Source organism: Halyomorpha halys, unplaced genomic scaffold (genome assembly GCF_000696795.3).
Source record: "Halyomorpha halys isolate HHAL.00 unplaced genomic scaffold, Hhal_1.1 Scaffold879.1, whole genome shotgun sequence".
Lineage (NCBI taxonomy): Eukaryota > Metazoa > Arthropoda > Insecta > Hemiptera > Pentatomidae > Halyomorpha > Halyomorpha halys.
Genome location: NW_027111254.1, coordinates 281833 through 304378, shown reverse-complemented (window position 1 = coordinate 304378; position 22546 = coordinate 281833). Strand labels below are relative to the sequence as shown.

The 22546-nt window shown below is 29.4% G+C and overlaps 1 protein-coding gene across 1 annotated transcript in view; it reads right to left on the bottom strand.

Annotated features, from left to right (window-relative positions):
- The window catches only part of Rbp (RIM-binding protein), a gene marked incomplete in the record, with an annotated part of 213970 nt that overhangs the window by 104279 nt on the left and 87145 nt on the right, over positions 1-22546 (bottom strand). Inside the window, 3 exon segments of the mRNA XM_067049278.1 lie at positions 211-312; positions 12662-12820; positions 20656-20757. Coding sequence (XP_066905379.1) covers positions 211-312; positions 12662-12820; positions 20656-20757 — 363 coding nt within the window.

The window sequence follows — 22546 nt, the reverse complement described above, 5'->3', positions numbered from 1 at the left end:
TAAATTCTATGGTATTTGTCTATTCTTCTATTCTATTCTATTATAAAAACTTCTAACTAACATAAGCAATAATACTAATAACAAAAGTTTTTATTTAGCAACATTAGTTCCAGATTTTAACCTTTCTACATCTTATTAGTTTAAATAGATAAAAATTAATTGATCTATTTTATAAAGCAGATCTAATTTATTATAATAAATAAGGCGTACTAGATGGAACTGTTCCTGTTGATGCTGATAAGTGAGTGCCCAGAGAACCAGTACTGATTTTAGGCTGGAGTGGTAGCTGTCTCCCTCCAATTGGAGTTCTTCCTGCACTCAGGAGGGTTTAAAGCATGACATTATTTGTAAGACATAGGAAATTTATCAACTACCATTAAGCGAAGTGCAATAAGTGCTGTGTGATGTTAGTTTAAATTTATATCATTTTCAAATATGTTTGTCATTTTACTGCTGGCCTCTCCTTTGTCATTTGTAAATATTTTTTTTATCTTGAAAAATTATGGTTTTTAATTTGAATTTTATGTTTAATTTAGATGAATTTAGGTACGAACAATAATTTTATCATAAAAAAAAAAACAATTCTGGTAGATATACATAAACCAATAATAGTCATTTAAAGAATATTGTTTTAAGACAGACCAGTTTATTTCAGAAAGTTTTTTTAAAGGTTTTAATATTAAAAGTGTTTAAAATGCTTTATAATTAGTTTTAATCATAAATAAAATAGCTATTGGTTATCTGTCACCTTCATCTATTATTATTTTTTAGTAAATTCATAACCAATTGTGCTTATTTAAAAAATAAAACAATTCTTTAGAAAAAAAAATAAAGAAATGGACTAGTATATGAATTTATCATTTCTGCAAGTTTTATAGTTTTTTGTGAGGTCCTCTTCAGAACTTATTAGTTTTGCACTGGCCCACGATGAATTCTGAAAATAATTATTTTATGGGTGTTATACATTCCTGGCTAGTTGTACTCCAATTAACAGAAAACCTTAGTAAAAGAGAAACTAAGAAAAGTTTAATCACAAGAATTTTTTTCTTAATAAGAAAATAAAATTGATACAATCGTAAACAATATTTAGAAACAATTATTAACTATGCACTTAAATTTATTATGAAAAACTTTATTTTGGTTGTTTCAATTTTTAGTGGGATCCATTTATCATTATTAAATATCAATCAAAAAGACTAAGAAAAAACCTTATAAACCAAACTAAGCCCATTTTTTTTAAATATAAAATTATATAATAACAGTAAAAGCTAATTATAGTTTTATTATATATATGTATGTATAGAGAGTGGCATGGCTCAGTAGTATAGCACAGTCGTACTAACTCTGAGGACTCAGGTTAGAATCAGTTTGTGATAGATTATTATTTATTTTGGAGTTTGGAAACCCTCTGTGGTCCACCCGCCTTGTAAATTGAGTATCCCTAAAAATTTGGCGGTTATGCATGATTCTGACCAAACCACCTCCTTGAACAACCATTGGTCTTGTTACAGTGATATATATATATATATATATATATATATATATATATATATACATTTTTGTAATGTTTCGATTATTTAAAGTTTTAATTTGTTTTATTGTCTCTCTAAGCTTTAATGGTAGCATATTTAGTCTCCTTGGCATACTTCAGATAACAACAACCAGTTCCTGGGGAATCTGGTTCCATTTTTCTTTCACCTTGTTTCAAAGGTGATCCAGACATTGTGGTGGAATCAGTCTTCATTGAATACATCTTTTGCAAGTCCCATAAGTGCTTAATTGGATTAAGGTCCAAACTTAAAGTTTACTAGTTCATTGTTTGCATTTTAATTTCTTCTAAATATTGCTGAGTCACTTAATCAATGTGTGACTGGCATTGTTCTGCATGAAAATTAAATTATTACCAATAAAAGAGCTAAATAGAAATAGGAAAAAACACTCCTCTAGGATACCCCTTATGTACATGCTGGCATTCTTGGAAGGCATGTAGAATTTGTGGAGGTCAGTCTTTGCCTCCAAAGTTATGCTATTCTACATTGTAACTGAATTACTACCATACTGAACATGTGGATTGTTGTTAACAAGGGTCCGTTGAAAATCTAGACTAAAACCAGATGCAACCAGCCTCCTCTACAAAACAATATTAACGCCATTACTGATGTACAATTGTGAAATCTGGAGAGTGGCATCTTATTCAAAAAGAAAAATGATGCATTCATTCCAAAATAAGGTCCTGAGAATTGCAATAGATGCCCCTTGGTTTGTAAGAAATAGTCAGTTACATCAAGAACTACAACTGGAATCTATAAATGAATTAATAAAAAAACGTTATAAGAAAAATTTAATTCCTAGTTACCAGCATTAAAGGTGCTGTGGCTTACTACATGGGAAATCCAGCTTCCTCTAGAAGGCTGAAGCCCAGGCTTTTTCTGGACATTCTATTATGAATTTTATATTGATCTTTTATTTTTTTTATTTCTATCATTATTTTATTTTTATTTTTCAAATTATGTTTTCATTATACATGTCAGTTATTTGTTTTATTAATTCTATGAATATTAGTTATTTTGTATTTTTTTTCTCTTTTTGATTTTTCAATTGCATAATAATTATTATTTTTATTTTTTTAATAACTTATCTTTATTATTCAGAAAGTTTAGTAATTATAGCATTTTAATAGTTAGTGGTGTCCTTTATATGAGGCTCTTCCCCACCATTGTCAGTTGTTAAAAGTAAATCAAACTGTTAGATAATAACCATGTAAGGCCCACTGGGCTAATCTGGCAATAAAGAAAGAAAGAAAGAAAGGTCTGGTGGCTATCTCCTTTGTATCTGGCCCAGCATTTGTAAGCCATCTCCACACTGTTTCCACACCAACATTTACTAGGAGGGTAGTACAGAGGACTCGAGTGGTCAGTACTGCTTATTGTTGGTGGCTAGGATCACCACAAAAATGGTTGTCAGTAGGCTCTGTTGCCCTAAGCCATCCAGGAACTGGCCTCCTTGTATACATTCCATTCTCCCTGTACCTTTGGATAGAACTTCATAAAGTCTTTCTGGAAACACCCAACATTCTAGCTGCATAACACTCATTTCTGCCGCCTTTGACGGTAGCCAAAAGACCACAATTTAGGGTTATAAAACTATAAATAAAAAGAAGAACAAAAAAAAAAAATAATAATAATTGAAGGGCAGAAAAGTATGAAAAAATGGAGAGATGTGTTCTCATGAATTATCACAATCACAGGCTCATATCACACATCATTTGTCGGACTGTTAAGTGTTATAGAAGGTATATTATTCTGTTCATAGAATAATAATACATTTTTGCCTCGAGGGACCATTAATCAGCATTATTGATTTTTAAAACAGAAAAATCTAGGTGAGCATTTTTTTTGTGGGCCAATGCATAAGATACTGAGGAAGTGTGTTGAGGAAAACAAAATCAATGAATCCCTGTATCTGTTTACTGACGTGTTTAACCAAACTCTTGTTATAGTGATACAGTCAGTAAAAATACCATATATAAAGAATCAAACTTTGAAAGAAGCTCCAAGGGAGAATGCTAGGAGAATAACAGAGGTTTTTTATACATGATAAAAACTGATGATTCCAATCTATTATTATTTAATTTTTTACTAACAAACTTCTTATTATTGTTATAATTATTTCATTATTTGAAAAAAACATTTTAATATCCTTAATTTCAATCCTCCGCGGATGAACAGGAAATGAATATCATAATTCCTTTTGATATCTTAAAGGCCTTTGCTCTATTAATAATACAATCCTTTTCTCTCAACTCCATAGCCTTCGTATGTCCTTATTGCATAATTTATGATAGTGAAATCTAGGCATTTGAAATTCACTTATGTAAAAGTTGATTCTCAGTTTCCTTTTCTAGATTGAAAATTTTAAAACATAAAATAATTTGTAGTTGTCTTAATACATATAAGCAACAACTCGTTTCCAGTTCATCATTCACATCATTGACAGGCACTTATCTGTCACATTGCTGCCAATGGTGGTAGTGAGTTTTTAAGATAACAAAAACAGAAATAAATAACTAGTGAAAAGCAATTGTTGATAACATAGGGCTATAATGGGGATCACTGCCACCCTCTAAAAGTCTATAATGGTAAGTAAATTTGTTACGGACTTCTTTGGCCACTCTTCTTTTAAGCATTTACTTAATTTCTGAGATGTAGATTTATAATAATTTTTTCGATAGATGGCTGTTTATTTGGTATGGGTGAAAATAGGCATAGAGCAACGGAGCTTTATTTCATCAATTGTTAAGGATGTAGCCAAGGAAACGCTGGGTTTGTAGGTAAGAGTAGCGAGATAACGTGGTTTGATGATGCGTGTGTAGTGGTCACGAAGGAAAAGAATTTGGTCTGCACAAACATGATTCAGAAGAGGCACACAAGGCTAGCTTCAGAGGAGTACAAAAACAAAGGAAGGCAGGAGAAAAGGGTCCATTGGAGGAAGAAAAGGGAATGGGAGTGAAAGCAGTTTGAAGAAATGGAAACCCATAGGGACAGAAATGAGACCAGAGCCTCCTACAAGAAAATAAATGATAGCAAGGTGCTATTTAAGCCAAGAATTAAGGCTTGTAGGAAGGAACATGGATCGCTACTGTCCAGAAAGGAAGAAATTCTCAATAGATGGTCGAAATATTTCAGCACTCGCCTAAACAAAGGTGTCGAAGAGCCAGAGACATTCGAAGCTCATGACATGCAGGAGGATCTGTATCCCCCTGATCCACCAACATTTGATGATGTCGTGTATGCCCTCAGTCGCCTCAATAACAATAAAGCACCAGGAGAAGATGGAATACCAGCTGAGCTCCTCAGATATGGAAGCGAAGAACTTCATAAAGCTCTGTATGATATTATCCTATCCATTTGGATCGAGGAAAGAATCCTGGAGGAATGGAAGATGAGCATAATAACTCCACTTCATCAAAAAGGTGATATTCTGGAGTGTATCAACTACCGCAGGATAACCCTTCTCCAGTGTGCCTATAAGGTTTTTTCCAGTGTTCTTTACATGAAGCTACATCCATTTGCTGAAAGGGAAGTAGGAAGATACTAGGTTGGATTCAGAGGAGGAAGATTGACAGTCAACCAGATGTTCAGCTTGAGGACTATTTTGGAGAAATCCATTGAGTACAGGATGACAACACACCATCTATTTGTCGATTTCAAGAATGCCTACGACAGCATTAAAAGGTCCAAGCTATATGAAGCGCTGTTTGCACCCAAACTGGTGCGCCTAATAAGGATCACAATGGATGAAGTGAAATGCTCAGTTCGGATTCAGGGAGACCTCTCACCAGAATTGGAGTACAGGAGGGGGGTGGCCTCACGTGTCTATTGTTTAATCTGGCCCTCAAAAAGGTAATTAGGGATTCCGGGATACAAACCTCTGGAACAATCATTGACAGGCTGGTACAGGTGCTGGGATTTGCCAATGACTTGGACCCGGTGGCAAGATCCTTTCAGGCGCTGATGGAGGCATTTCTGAGGCTAGCTGAAGCAGCAGAAGCAATGGAAATGATGTTTAACCAGGGAAAAACTAAATACATGCGAGCTGGACCTGGTATAGTGGCTGCTGTTGGAGGGGAGGTGATGATGGGTCCATTTACTTTTGAATGTGTTGAACAGTCCACCTATTTGGGTTCAGTGGTCAGCAGCAATAACAGGATCACCCTGGAAACAAGCCAGTGTCTTATGAAGGCCAACAGATGCTATTTTGGACTTGAGAAGTCGAGATGTCACTCGCCACACCAAATGCCAGCTCTACAAGACACTAATCCGGCCAGTCCTCACTTACGGATCGGAAGCCTGGACCCTGACAAGTGCTGAAGAAAAGGAAATCTTGGTCTTCAAAAGAAAAATTCTGTGCCGAATATTTGGCTGGGTCAAGGTAGGCGAGAATTGGAGAAGGAAAACCAACAGGGAGGTCTACGAGCTGTTTGTTGAGGGAGATGTGATGCGGCACATAAGGCTGGGGAGGCTGCGCTGGGATGGCCATGTCATCAGGACACCAGTGGATGAGATCCCGAGGAGGTTGCTGGACTATAGGCTGCATCGGACCAGAGGAAGAGGCAGGCCAAGACTTAAAAGGGAGGATGCCGTCATCAGGGATTCCAGGGAACTTCTGAGCATCCGCAACTGGAGAACGGCCACACAAGACCGAGCTACATCGCAAAGGCTCATTGAAGAGGCCAAGGTCGAAATTGGGCTGTAACGCCATGGATAGATAGATAGAAAATAGGCATAACAGAATCTCAGGAAAAAATGTAGGAAATACAATGAAGTTTGAAAAATATTTTTCAATATCACTTAAAAATTCATTACTTTGTATGCTTATTTTCTCCTTTTAGTCCTTAAACTCAATATTGTGATTTATTATAAAGTATCAATGATAGAATTAAGTTGGGTCCAAATATTAAGGCTAGGACTGGTAATGTAAAAAATATAGGTAATCGAAATACTTAATTATTTTATTATAAAATTTCTGTCTTTTTTTTATACTATATTGTGATAATGTTACTGATATTAAATTGTATTGTGGATATTTTTGTATTTCTAAAATTTAAATATTTTTTTGAATTACAATAATGGTGTAATAAATCGAAAATAAATGTGTAAATATATAAAAGCACAAGAATGTGCTTCAGACAGATAATTTCATAAATAATTGAATTTAATTATTACTCTGTAAAAGGTATATAGTTTAGAAGTAAAACTATTAAAAACTGAAGTGCCTTAGCAATGAGAAGAAAAAAAATTACAATTTGAAGATCATTAATTTGTAGGAGTTAATCTTTAATGCTGTACAGCACTACATGGTGTTTTGAAAGATTCAAGTGAAGGAGGGTGGGAAAAATTAGGACAAATTTGCCTTTCTTTACTATTCATTTAATTTCAAATAGAATAAAGTTCTGAGATAGTTGCTAATAATAAATTTGTAACAACTTTCAATTCAATTTGTGACTATTCCTATAAAAATGAATCCTAATTCATTTAAGATCATGACACAACTTGAAAACTGTGAGCAGAACTTCTGCTCAGAGTTGGCCAATTTCAATTTCCACTGCTACAAGTCTGAGCCCTCTACTATAAAAATGTTGACATGATAGATAAACCCTTTCCAATGCTGCTCATGGCTGCTCCATTTCACTAATTATAAAAATATAACCCTGGTTCCTTTATCTGTCTGTCATAAATCAGTTGAATAATATCATTATTTTTATGATAACACAGCTGTTCATTTTGATTGAGAATGATAGATATTTAAAGAAAGAAAGAAAGTTTCTCCTTCCCGCTGACCTTCAAGTAAAAGAAATATTGATAGTATTAGAAATCTTCAACTATAGATGATGTGAAGTTCCTTCTTGTTCAGTGTTTGAGTACATAGAAAAATCACATTATCTTTCCTAGCATCTTTCTTATTAATTATTATGGATCATGTTATTAAGCATGTTTGCTGTCTCATTCGTTTTAAAACTATAAATTATTTTTCAAATATATGCCTTGTTAAAGCCCAAAAGTTTGGATTTTTTTAGGGTTTTTTTTTTGGCAACTTTCCAAGTGACTATTTTTCTTTTATCATCTTTCATGGAGCTTCATATTTTTTTTTGATTGATTCTAATTAACTTATTTTTTTTTATAAAGAGAATTGTTTTTTTTGTTTGTATATATTTATCAAAATATTTTTTTTTACTTCACACTTCATTATTTATTTTTGTAACAACACATCAGTTCATTTTTTTTGTTTGTATTTTAATTAATTAAATTTGTGTATCACTTGGAATGTTCTTTTTTTATTATTTCATTTTCTTCATTATTATTTTTTTTGTGTGTGATATTTAATTTCATGTCCTCCGTTTTATTTTAACTCGAACCAGCAAACATTTAACTCTGGGGAAGTGGTCGGTTTTTCACTAACAAAACACTCGTGGCCCCAACATGCCTATAGGGTCATAATCATTATTCATTCAAGAATAATAAAAACTGTATCATTTAATAAATTAAAAACTTATTGTAAATTTATATTTTTTCCATGAACGTAAAATGAACTTCTTTTAATTTCTTCTAATATTTTCTTCATGATCAGTTGGACTATTGATATAGTAAAGAGTGTTGAGACTTCACAAGGATTTATTCAATAAATCAATAATATTGTTTATAAATACTAAAATTCAAGGTTTAGATCTCTTTTCCTTTTAATTTCATGTCTGTGACTGTAATTCAAACTTAAATATAATTTTAAAATGTGTAACAGAGGTTATTAATTATTAATTTTTATTGAATGAAATGAATCTATCAATGCCAATAACTGAGAGCTAGGCTGCCTCATATATTTAATAAATTCTATTATAATAGTTTATTATGTAACTATTTAATAAATTATATAATTCAAATAATCATAGTTGTATCTTATTGAAGTTGTATCTAATGTATCTTATAAATTATTGAAACAATCCTGTTTCATGTCATCATATTAAATTTAATTAATTTTTCAACAAATTTCTTTTAAAAAAATAGATATATTGACAAGAGGCCACTCATTTGTGAATGAACAAACTTTATCTCAGAAGTATTTGGTTTCATGACAAGAAACATTTAATAAAATACTTAAAATCTATTTAATGACCTAAAAGCATAAGGAATATGTTTGGCAAAGCAGCATATTGTGAGATAGTAAGAATGTTTGAAAAATTGATAATTCACTATAATTATGATTAATTAATTTATTATAAACTATCAAACCTGCAACATTTCAAAGTAAAATCTGACATTTATTTAGCTCTGAATATATAGCATAAGCAAGAAATCATTTTTATTTTTTAACATGTTTGTAGTAACTCACAGCTATATCAAAATAAGGTTCAGTCACATTTTATGTGTACATCCAAGTATAAAAGGCAAAATAACTAACCTTTCCATTGAGATAACCTAACACAAGGAATCAATCTACTGTTTAAAGGTTAAAGCATTAATTTTTAATATTGTAATAATTAATTTCCAAAGCTAATACCCCTTAAAAATTTTGAGGACGAATAATTTTGAACCAACTTTGGATGAGATAGAGATTGTTAAAAAATAATTAGATATTGGCTCATAGATTGTTTTCAATTCTATACTTCTGTAGGGATGCTTCAACATCTGATTTAGGGAGTTAAAAAAAAACAAACTCTTTCTCCCTTCTAGAAATAAGTCAATTTCTTAAACAAACATATTTTGGATAGTATTGGTTAAGGGGACCCCTGAGCTCAAAAATTAAAATAAAGTCTAATTTTTAAAAATTTGAAATAATTTTTACTTTTTAAAATTTTTTTTTAAAGCCTAATTCAAAATTAATTATCTATTTAAATTAAATGAAAACTTTATTTTTTGTGAATTCCAACAACAAAATACACCATGTTTCAATACTTCTACCAAACTTTTTTTAATTAACCAGTTAAAAAAAAATTATAAATATGACTCTAAATCTTCATTCTAGAAAGATTTTAAGACTATTTTCTATTAAATAGGTGTTTTCGCCAAAAATAGATCAGTTCAACAGCTGGTCAGATAACAGTAGAGAAACATTACAAATGTGCCAATTTCTAAAAATCATATTTTTTATTACTTATGTATCTTATTTAAGAAAAATAGAAAATTTAATTGAATTTTTTTCTATCTCTTTAAACATTTATCACATTATTTAAAGTTGTGAAATGAAAAGAGTACTAGGACAAGACAAACAAGTTTTCTTAACTTGGAAAAATATACCAAAAACAATTATGTTGTTAAAATTTTTAAAAATTGACTGATTCTTTTCTATTGAAAACGTTTAAAATACTATCCAATAGATGAGGAATGGAACAGAACCAACTGCATTTTTATCTGCTATGGTTCCAGAGAAAAAGGTATTTAAAAAACCAAAGTTTTTAACTTCCCTTTCTTACCTGTACTAAGAATTATGTTCCCTTAGGGATATAATGCTTAGGAAAGATTAAATAGTTATCTACTTATATTTTTTTTTACTACTAGATGTATTCTTCATAAGAGGTAAATGGGCTTACAAATTTTAATATTAATTATTTTATATTCTTCCTGTGTTTTATTTTCATATTTAAGGCCACAATTACAAATCATAATGAATTTAAACAATATTTTGTCATCTTATGTCTTGTTACTTTTATATTAATTTTTATAACTATATCACCTAAATGTGTGATTATTTTATTATTGATGAGTAGTTGTTTTATCAACCTAATTATTATTATTTGTTTTATCAACATGTAGTTGATATAATTATCAACATTACTTTTAAAGCACCATCACTTGACAAAAACTGTTTTTTAACTTATTTATATTTTATTTTTCAGCTCAACAGGCGCATGAAGCTACCCTTGGCTCTCCCAATTTCCTTTTCCTAGTCATTCCGATCAGGTGCTCATCGATGATCTTTCTGCCATTCCGAGGTCCTCATTCATTGAGTCCTTACATCTTTCCTCTGCTTATCAGCAATATCTGACTCCATTTAAGATTCCCTGATTCATTGTTTTGCTGCTGACCCACCATTCATCACATTTATATTCTCTAGCCATTTCATGCATTGAACTGGACAAAATAGGAAGCTTGAAGAACATCACACATGTTGTCTTAGCATTTCTCCTCAAAAGGTATGCTCCTTCTTCTGGGCCCATAATAGGTCTCAAACAATTTCTTTCTTTTAGTTGAGCTTTTTATAGTGTCCAAGTTATAGGTTAGAATTGGTCAGATGACGGATTTATGCAAATAGCCATATCATTTAATTGTAAATGTTGCTTGCTTTGAATATTCAAAATACTTACTCATCTGTATTTGCTGCAGTTGTTTTCATATCCTTTCTTCTGTTCTATTTTGTTTCCTTATTCAGAAATTTTATTCTTTTTTCAATGTGTAATTTTATTGCTTCCTCACACTCATTGTAAAACCTTCTTTTACTTAATTTTCACCTTGTTGTTTCTTACATTATTGATTTGCCATTTCATTGGTATATGACCTAATTATTTACATTCCTCATCAAATTTTTTTTTGCCATAGCAATGATATTCCAGAGTCTTCTTTCAGTGCCTCAGGGTTAAGTATCACTTAATTCCTCTTCTTTGGAATTTTATCTTGTCCAGGTGATCTGTTTAGTATCATTTTTACACGCAATCCTCATGATCTTGGCAAACACTCGAAAATGATCAGAGTTTATGTATTCTTCTTCAATAATTATTTGAAATACCTTTCGGAAACCAGCACCGTGTATATACAACTCCATTTGAAGATGCCCATGTTTACTAATAGTTTTTCTAATGATTAAAAATAGTACCAACCAATTGCAACCAATGATCTGCAAAACTAAGTATTCGTTCTTCATTGTTATTTTCATTTTCCAATAGAGGCTATATTTGCCAATAGTCCGTATAAATACAGATTCATTTCCAGCCTGAGAATCAAAGTCAACGCGTATTATCTTTATATCAAAAAGCAGGAAGCCGCTAGGGCACTTACAAAATCCTTAAAGAATTGGGCCTTTTTATCCTTTTCTTTTTTTTTCTGTAGAGCATGAAGAGTTATAAGAATAATGCTAAATTTATTTCCTTGGATTCTTTTGTTTATATTTGGAAATCCTTCATTATTTTCTCCATTTGCTTTTAGATAATAAAGACTGATTTACATTAATGACAAACATTTGGTTTACATTCATGCTTCCACTATAAAAGAGACCATTTATTTTTTTCATTTTGCATTCCATGCCATATATCTTATTTCCTGGATAGCTGTTATATTAATATAAAGTCTCAGTAAATAACTTTTCAGCTCTGTTAGTGCTATAAGTCTATAAAGTGACCTAATGTGCCAAATTCCAATCTTTTAAGCCATAATGTGAGTTTAAGCTCATAACTATAAATCCATTGAGAATTTGTAACCTGAATTTTTTTTAATGAAGGATGAGTAGTCAACACCCCCATTCAACTCTCAAGACCAGTTGTGATCTTTGAATAACAAAGATTCACCTTGAATATAATAATAAAATACTGAATAACTAATATTCAAATTTGGAAACCTATTTGTCTCTTATTCTTTAAATTATGTGATCAACTGTTTTCAACTGTTCCTTTTTGTACCTTGATATTTTAATTAATATGGTTATTACCTCTAAAAATTCATAATTTGATTAAAATTATGTCTCAAACTTATATAAGTTTCTTTGTTATGGTGCAAAAAGACTACAAAATGATTTCTTGGTCATCTTAAAATAAAGAAGAGTCTATTAAATATATAATATTGTAATACAGAAATTAAATCATAAAATGTTTGATATTTTTGTTTTCCAATATTAGATTTGTACAGAGGATCTGATAGTTATAAATCTGATAGAACAAAAGTATTTGACTGTTTTTAGACAGAAGAATATCTCAAATTATTATTAATAATATAATTACTTTATGACTATTATTTTAATTAAATTAAATATATAAAAGTAAAAATAATTGGCATTCAATAATATATTTTTGCCTATCTTCAGTCACAGCTATATTTAATTATCATCCTTACTAAATACAATTCTTAAATGTATTACAATTTTGTATAAGATTAAATAGATAATGCCATTTTTGTTTTCTCACCAATTGTGAACCTCGTTTTATCAAGCTCTGCTAACACTTTATTGTCCTGGTCAATTTTTTCCATAATAGAGTCTATTTCTGAGCCAATATTTGACTGTGTATGAACATGCATTGCATCAGTCAAAGGAGCAGAATGTAGTACCGTTGCAGAGGGAGCTACTGAGAAATAACAGTTAATTAAATCCCTCAGCTGCATTAATAAATAAATATATGCTAAAAGTAAAACAATTTACATTGTTTTAATTTTACTATTATAGAGTTAGGAATTGGCTAGTAATAGATAAATCTTACAAAAATTATAACTAATTCCATGAAATAAAAAAAAAATGTGATCCTCCTTATGTCATACATTTTAGTTTTATTGTGTAAGCTAGTTATAAAAAAAAAATACTAACATTCCTTTGTTTTATAACGTAAAAATATTTTATTTCTACTTCATGACTGCTTAATTTTTTTCAAATATTTAAGTTTTTTTTTAATTTATTGATATTTACAATTGTATTAAAAATATATAAAACAAGTAAATATGATGTAGATTTAAGTTAAGTTAATGTATGTTACCAAATACATATTAAATTTTTAAAAGGATATTCGTTGTAATCATTATGTAATATCTATTTTGTGTTTCTTAAACAGCCATTTAATAAAAAAAAATTAATGAATGATGTATGTTTAAAAAACAATATTTTCTTTTATTTTTTACATAAATTTAGATCTTCTCATAGAATTCATGGAGAGACTGGTTATATCAAAAGTATTCAGAAAAAGACTTTCTTTAAATAATGCCACCTTCAAATTATCTTTTGAGAAGAAACTATCGATGTATTAATAGAAAAGTTTGTAAAAAGTAAAGTAAATTTTTATTAAATTGTTAACGGAGTCATTTTTAATAACTGATCAATGGTTTCTGATTTTTATGGTATCCACACGTTAAACATAACCTATACATTTTGGAAAATGTAATTATCAGTGTTTGCAATGTTTATTTGCAATATAATTAAAATTTGTAAAATAACTGATTTAAAATATGTTGCATTTATTATAAGCTGCAATTGTTATTCTTTTTTTAAAATTAGTACACTATAATTATAATTATTTCACCAAAGCAAACCTTATGTAAATTCAGGGAATACATTTATTTAAAAGAACAATTAATTTTAATAAGTCCATCAGTCTTAAAATGAAAATCTAATCACTTAATAGAATAAATTACTTAATGAAGAATACAAATTTTCTTTCTATTAAAAATACATGATATGTAATTTCTTTGTATATTTAAAAAAAATGTATTTATTCATTTAAAAATTATTTTAAATTAAGCCTTAATATGAAATGCATTCACACATAAGTGGCCTCTAAAACAATGTAAATACTTATGAATGTTAAAGAGACAAATATAAGCATCACCATCAATTTCATAAGCTAAATAGACATTACTTGACAGAAGAAGTAATAGCTGGATATAAATTACAGCTAAAACGGTTCCTGAACATTCATCAAACAAATACTGGTGGTAATTGGAGTTAAATATTCTGCGGTCAACCACAACAATTTATTTTTTCCATTTGTTTGATTTTATAGGAATAAGATTTAATAACTCATATAATTACTTTTTTATTGTTAATTACTTTGTGGTTGATGGTTTATGTAAATAGGTAGTAATTATATTTAGTATGAAATACACCTATTTAATAAAATAAAATAAGGAATCTATAGAAGGAAAAAAAAATTAATACCTAAAATATGAAACTTTAGTTAATGCATGAGATTTTATTCATTTATATTAATTGACTGGCTTGAATTGTCTCAAATTAATTTTAACTTAATTAAATTAATTTACTTAATTAATTAAATTGCCAACAAGTAATTATTATTTGAATTTGGGCTGGTTTAAAAGCTGTTCATTGCCTGATGAAATCAGGAGAAACACTGTCAATGTCTTATTATAGAATTTATACTATTTTTTAATCTGAAACAGGACACATTAGGAAAGGAAGAAAATAAAATAATCACTTATGCGGTCCATAGTATTGTTTTGTGTTTTTATTTTTAGTTTTACTAAAAATAAATCCAATATTTTTCACTGTTATGGACTATACACTATTAGTGCTTTTCATAATTTAAATCTGAGGTAAAAGTATATAATTTTAGTGTGTTATAAAAACATAAAAAAAGGATGGACTAGATAATGAAGGGCCATTCTAAACATAGCAATGAAGAAGTATTAAGTTTTTTTCTTTAAAAAAAATGAAGTACAGTACTAATGTCCTAAGGGTATTGTATGCTCTTCATTGCATACACTTACTTATAGTTTTCAGTTTGGTTACTGTATTTAATTTTTATCTTCTTTACTAGGATATTTTTTGATATAATATATTTAAATATATAATAATTATATTATATAATATTAAAAAATACATTATATTTAGTGAAAAATGATAGATCTTCATAGTAAGAAGTTAATGAAAACTATAGTTCAATACTGTAAATTTCAATGGAGGTTCCAAGTCGACTTTACAACATCAATAAATAGGTTGGCAAATTAATTTTATTATTTTGATTTAATTCAAGTTAAATGACTTTTGTCTACTAAAGAAGAAATAGGGGGTTAAAAAAAAATGTCAATTATACTGATACTGGAGAATTCAATCTAAGGGATGTATCTTTTTGACAATTTTTGTTTATATTAAGTTCTTCCCATCTCTATTTATAATTTGATGTGATATCCATAAATCACATATATGAGACCATTCTCAAACCCCTCAATTATCATTAACACTGTCAGTAATGACTTCTGTTTCTGTTAAAATAATTTTTCTATGAACTTGGGTTATGTTCTTTGTATGAGAAAACCTTTAAAAAATTAAAGGTCATAGTACTAAACTTTCAGAAATTTTTCATAATTATTTTAAATGTATGTTACTAGAATTTCAGGAACCCAAGTAATAACTGTGTATGAGAGATTGGCAAACCGATTTTCACCACATACCACTAGTGGGCTTTCAGGGTGATAGAGTAATTTTCAGCTGAGTATATTTATGATTCTCATTACCACGCTGCAATTATTCTTTTGAAATATTTATGTTCTTGTTGTGATTTCACAATTTTGCTTCCAATTAATGGCCATTTAAAATGTGATATTGTTTTGTTAATCTGTTATAGACGTTATCAGAAAAGGTGTAATAAATAAAAGAAGTAAACACATAGAGGTTAGGTACCATTATATTAAATAACAGTATGATAAAGGAAACCTAAAATTACAATATTGTCCTAATGAGTTTCAAATTGCAGACCTCCTAACTAAACCATTATGAGCAGAAAAATTTTGCAAACTAAAATCAAAAATTGTAACTTAAAAGATTTTTATTGTTTTTTTCTGTGCACAAAACTAATATTGTAATTTAAAATATTATTTTGTTAATGTGTGTTAAATATTGTAAAATGAAAATTCTACTAATCCTGTTTTTGTAAGAAAAATTATGTAAAACTAAATTTGATAAAAAATGAATATTTAAGAGGGTGTGTTAAAGCGAGATGTAAAAATTCAATTTTTATTGTATACATGTTGCTCTGTGCCAAACGGTGAGTATATCGATTATAGTTCTCTAACCGTTATGTAGTTGATCTAACGGACCAAGCCTTTCTTGTGGATTTGTGTCGTTTTTTCTCACTACAGCATGAACGTTTTATGTTATTTAATTGTAAACAATAAAACAGTAAGAACAGTAAAAACATTTTATTTGAGTTCACCACCCCCGCGTTCAACATAAACAAGCTCTTAAACTTCTAATTCTCATTACCGTGCATTAATCATTGCTATAACGACCGTCGAATTATTGTTTGTTGCTTATCTGCTGACTTTAGATGGAAATCCGAGTGTTTCCGAAATCTAACGGTTGTGACCGATTTCTTTCCAGACCACGTATTAGAAATTGGACAAGGATTGAATAGATATACCAATAATGTTTATCTGAGAGTTATTTGAAATTATGAATAAATATCATGGAATTATATCCAAATTCTCAAGGACAAATATCATAATACCATGGATCTGCTCTCTCCTGGTAAGAAAAATGATGCTCAAATTCGTACTTAGAGTAAGAACATTGATATTTAGTAGGTTTTAATTGCTTTAAATTCAAATATTTTTTTTTTATAAGGGCTTCAAGCCTTCTTACTGTGTCAAGGTAGCGACTTTTGAGGAAGTATTTTTTTAAAAGGAAAAAATGAATAAAAATCAATGTTTCTCATCATTTTTTTTTCATAATATTTTTCAATTATAAAATTAATTTATTGAGTCCAATGAAAATTTATTTTAAAAATTAATTAATAGGTAAATACTTAATAATTTACTTTTGAGAAGTTTATAATATTATTAAAAATTTTAAATCGTTTTATAACCTTTCATTTTTAATGTACTAAAACTGAAGCTCCAATACATTTTTTTTCCTCCCATGGAAATTTTGATATTGATATGATTGTTTTGGTTTTTTATTTATTTTGTTGAAAAAAATGAGTGAACACAAGTGTTTTAACTTTTTTTTTAATCGTTATTTACCAGGTTTTCATTATTTGTTTATCTTTTTATGACAGTCAATGAATTAGTTGTAGGTTTTAAAACATTATTTATAACTTTGACATCTCTTCGTACTTTGTTTGTTTTACTATCAATAATAAAAGTTGGTATATAGTTAAGGAGTTTTCTATCAAATTCAATATATCCACTTTTGGAAAGTTATTTTAAATAAATAATAAATAAACAGGAGCATCAGAAATTAAAATTTTATTAAAAATGTTGATCTATAATGTCCATTTAACAGGAGAAAATTAAAATTGCTAATCTCTTTTCCACTTTGGAAAGTTATTTTAAATAAATAATAAATAAACAGGAGCATCAGAAATTAAAATTTTATTAAAAATGTTGATCTATAATGTCCATTTAACAGGAGAAAATTAAAATTTTGAAATAATCTGAATAAGTTTCTAAGGTAGAATTTTAATTCGTGCCAAAAATTCTTTAGTTTTTGAAGTGGTTTTCTAACTTTTGATAGAAAATTCCTCCATTGCCTTTTTAAATAATCGATTGGTTAAGTCAGCGGGGTACGGTCGCATTCGTTTTCTTTCGGAAAATTCAGTATTCCACCAAGGGTTGGTAGCTAATCTCTTTTCCACTGCTCTAACAATTTGGTAGGAGGTGGGAAGGACGAAAAAAGTTGAGAACCCCAAAAGGCGCTTTTATAACACCAACTCAATTTACATACACATTTTCAAATCTCTAAAGGGGTTGTAGAGGTGCGTAAGAACTTAAAAACCACTAAAAATAGTGAAAGCAATGGCGAGGATGGGATAAAAATGTTAAGACCCCAAAAAGGCACTCTCCTATCTCCAACTTGATTCGTATACCAATTTTCAACCTCTAATTCAATTTTGAGGGTGAAAAAAAATGTGAGGGGAGGGAAAAAGTTTGATATCACCAAAAGGTACTGCTCTGAGACCAACTCAATTTATATACAAATGGTTAACACTCTATCTCAATAAGGATGGGTTCTCTAATAATATTAAAAATAAAACATTAAATTGAAAATTTAATAAAAAACTTTCTTCAAAGAACCTTTAATTTTGTTTATCTGAAATGATTATATTCACCTCTCATTGATATTGGTGACAATAAGAGGGTACCGTGTTTGCTAAGGTATTACCTTAGTAACTTCATGTCTGCTTCGGTGCCGATTCGCATTCGGCCTGGGCGGGATAACTTTAATTAGTAGTGGTCCCACAGAATGAAAACTCGACTTTCCTAATCTGATTAGAATAGGTTGATAAGATGTATGATAACCACCATATATGGCAGAAATTGCGAGATATGGGTAAAAATACAAAAGAAAAAAGCAGTAATAAAAAATGTATGATGAAAGATCTGTTAATTAATTAAGGGATAAAATAAATATTTCGGTATTTCCATGGTTTTTATGAAAATATTTAAACATTTTTGACAATTTTCATAATTGCCATTGGAACACAAAAACATAGTAATAGTAGTTTTTTACTTGACTTGTAGATGAAGTTTTAGTAAGGGGAAGTATTTTCTTAGTGAAAAGTAGCTGCTGTTTTGAAAGGAGCAAGAATTAATTGAACCCACATGTGCAATGAGGTACCTACCAACATTTTTTTTTTTTTGTCGTTCGTAAGCTATATTGGTAATCATTTTTTCTTTTCGGTGGTACAGACCTTGTAAATCTTTGGCAGACTGAACTAGCCGTCTCCTGTCTCCTGACGCTTGGCTGTCTTAGGCTAATGATTTACAGTTACTACTTCGCATCTTCCTTGATTCTGTTTATTCATCTGGTTTTTGATCTCCCACGTGGTCAACTATAGTGGCATTCATTGATGTGTAGAGGCATCCTGATGTATTGCTTCTCACCACATGTCCCGCCCATTTTAACCTTCTTGCCTTCATGAGATTTCCACTGACCAATTTCTGCAAGCAGTCCACTGCTAATTCTTCTCCTCCACGTGTTAAGGCTCTGATCCCAGAACGCTCCTGTAATTGTACGGAGGACTTTCCTTTCAAATCTCTCGATTCTGCTTCCTAGCGTACCTGTTAGAGCCCAGGTATCGCTGCCTTATATCAGAGCTGGCTTTATCATGACATTGTACACTCTTAGCTTCAGAGTTTAGAGATTTTTCGGGGTTTCAGTATTCTTGGCAGAGAGAAGAGGACTTTGTGCATGTTACAAGCCTTTACCTCAGTCAAAAGCAAGCCTCTGTCTTCTTCTAATAGATATAAAGGAACAATGCATCTTTGGTTTATTATAGTCATATGCTTATTAAACACAATTTCACAAAAAAGTTAATTTGGTTCCGTTATGCATATGTGCCTTTAATTTCAATTCAAGTAGGGAGCTAAGTGAAAGTTGTGTGATGCGCACAGCACAACAGATTTTTTTATAATCAGCACCAGCATGGAATACATGCTGGGTATAATGTTAAAGTATTTAGGGGAAATAAAAATATATAATAGATATAAAGAATTGACTGTATTAATTCAAATTATGAAGAAGATGGTTAGCGGTGTGGCTACAAGAAAACAAAAAAGTAGTTAATAAATATTAATAATAATAATAATAAATGTATTAATATGAATTAATTTATTATGATTATTATTAATTAATATCTTATTGATAATAATAAGTAGTTGTTAAGTATTTTTTTTGTTTTCTTGTGACCGCAACCCTGACCATCTTCTACATAAAAAACAAATATATTTCGAAATCAGCATACAAGAAAAGGTAATGCATCTAATTCATATGTGCAGATAATTCTGATGTTTCACGAAACTTTGAACACATATATATTTCGGGACTACAAACGATTCTTTGGAGGAAAAGAAACTCATAATTTGGAGGGTAGGGGTTTCATAAGCTGTATAAGAGAACAAGTAAATATGTCACAACCGAACTTGGTTCACGTTTCAATGTAAATGTAACTGATTATTATAAAGAATTAATTATTGATATTTAAGAAGTAATTATGTCAAGTAGTTATACTTTTTACTTCACTGCTTAATAGAATAGAATCTCAAAATGCGTTATGATTGTCTTGGTATTGGCAAAAACATGACGGATTAGATAAAAAAAAGGCTATCATAAGCAATACTTTTTTTTTCTTGTGTAAATATTCAGCCTAACTTCGATAACATGTATAACTTAGGTCGTTAAAGTAGTTCACGAAGTCTACCACCGCTCCAATTTTTAATTTTTTGCCAATCTTTCTCTTTTCAGAAACTACTATACTTGAGCCACTGTGATCATGATTTATGTTTACTTCTAATTTTAAAGTCTTCGACCTTTTTAGTTGGCATAATGTTTTAAAAAAATATTGCAAAAATATACTTATTTTAAGGATAAATATTTTTTTGCCATAGTAACCAAAAATAATTAATCTTAATGCTTTAAATAAATAAAAGAATAAAAATATATTAAATATGATAATACCTGTAAATTGCGATCTACTTTTCAGTATTGGACGATGTTCAATGTGATTATCTATAGAATTACATGTTCCTGTCACTATGGGCTGTTCTATACAGGAGATATCTAAAACAAATATATCATCACTTGCAAAATGATATTCGAACTGAAGAAATTAATAGTAGTTCATAATTGGATTAAAAAAAATATTGACAAATATAAATACTTTCATAACAAATTAAAAAATGGCAGCGCTATAAAGTGATGAAATTTTTTGAGCATAAGCGCATACAAGTGTTTATGGGAACATAAAAAATCCAGTTGGTGGCGTGAATCAAATTGATTTTATCGCTGCTTTCTTTGAATAGTGGCAATATCTTACAAAAAAAAGTAGTTTTTTTATTTGTGTTTGATGAATTCAATGGATTATTAATACTTGGGGAAAAGCTGTAATTGTACTTGTTGTGGAACCACAATTACAAGTTAGCCAAAGTTATTACAATTACCAATTATATTCTTGTGTAATCGTTATTTCCCTTCTAGTACTCCAAGTAATTATAATACGATTACGAGTGATTGTAATAGCAATTAGAAATACTAGCACCAAAATGGAAAAAGTCTGTTTTATAATGGCTCCAAAATTTGAAAATAATATCCATTTTAAGAATGCGCGCTGGCGTATAGATTTATTGACGTATTACGGTTTATTTATATGTTTTTGAAGATGCTGAAAATAAATATAAGATTGAATTTATGATCGCGGGCTTGCGTATCGATTCATTTTAACTTTTAAGATTTATAGTCATAAGAAATGTGTTCAATTCAAATATGAGTTAAATTATGAGGAGATGGTCGGGAGTGCGATTAGCAAAAATATGCAAATAAAAATAAAAATTTATTTATTTGTGCAAACGTTTCAATCTGAATTTCAGGCCTTCATCACGGTTAAAAAAAAGAGTTAACAACAATCACTCAGATAATCATAATAATAAAGCAAAATAATTGTCAAACAAGTATTTTGAAGTATACATAATAATGAATTAAGCAGAAAGTAATTAGTTATTAACAATAAAGGAGATAGTAGTTAATTGATAACAATATCATTGTATCATATATATAATTTTTCTTTCATGCATTTCATTATTTTGATTTAAATTGTTTTTCATTATTTTAGACATTACTTACATATCTTATTTTGTTAAGTCCATAACTCATCATTTACATTTTCTTCGTACCTTTCATTATGTTTATTTCTTCAACTCTTTATATTTTTCATAATTTATTTTATGTAATTCTTACTTCTATAATTTTATATTCCATCTTCTATTATTATCAATTACCTACTTCTACTGATATTAATCAACTACACTATTTAATTCATTGTCATGTATATTTCCAAATTTGTTTGGTTATTATTTTTCTTTATTTTAATATTTCTCTGAGTGAAGGTTGTTATATCTTTTTTGTCCTTTTTAGCCCTAATGAATTCCTGAAATTCAGGTCGAAACGTCGGTACAAATAAATAAGCTTTTTGTATATTTGTGTTTTTTTTTCTGGCCGCACCGCCGACTATCTTCTCCTAATATTAACCTATGGTCCACTATTAAGATCTCATGAGTTAAACTAATTGTAATTGAAATTACTCAGCATTAAGAAGTAATTGAGAATCACTAATATTAAATAAAAAGAGTTTTAACACCTTTGTATTTTATGGTTCTCATCAGTTTTGTTTTTATGCTTTATTTTTTGTTTTGTTCTCCTTATAATTAAAAATTTATTTTTATTTTTGTTGCATCAATTATATATATTTTAAGTACGTATTACTTATACACGATTTGATAAGATATTCCAATTCACAACACCATAATGGCAGAAATAAATAATTTATTTTATAAAAGTGATAGCGACAGTTTTA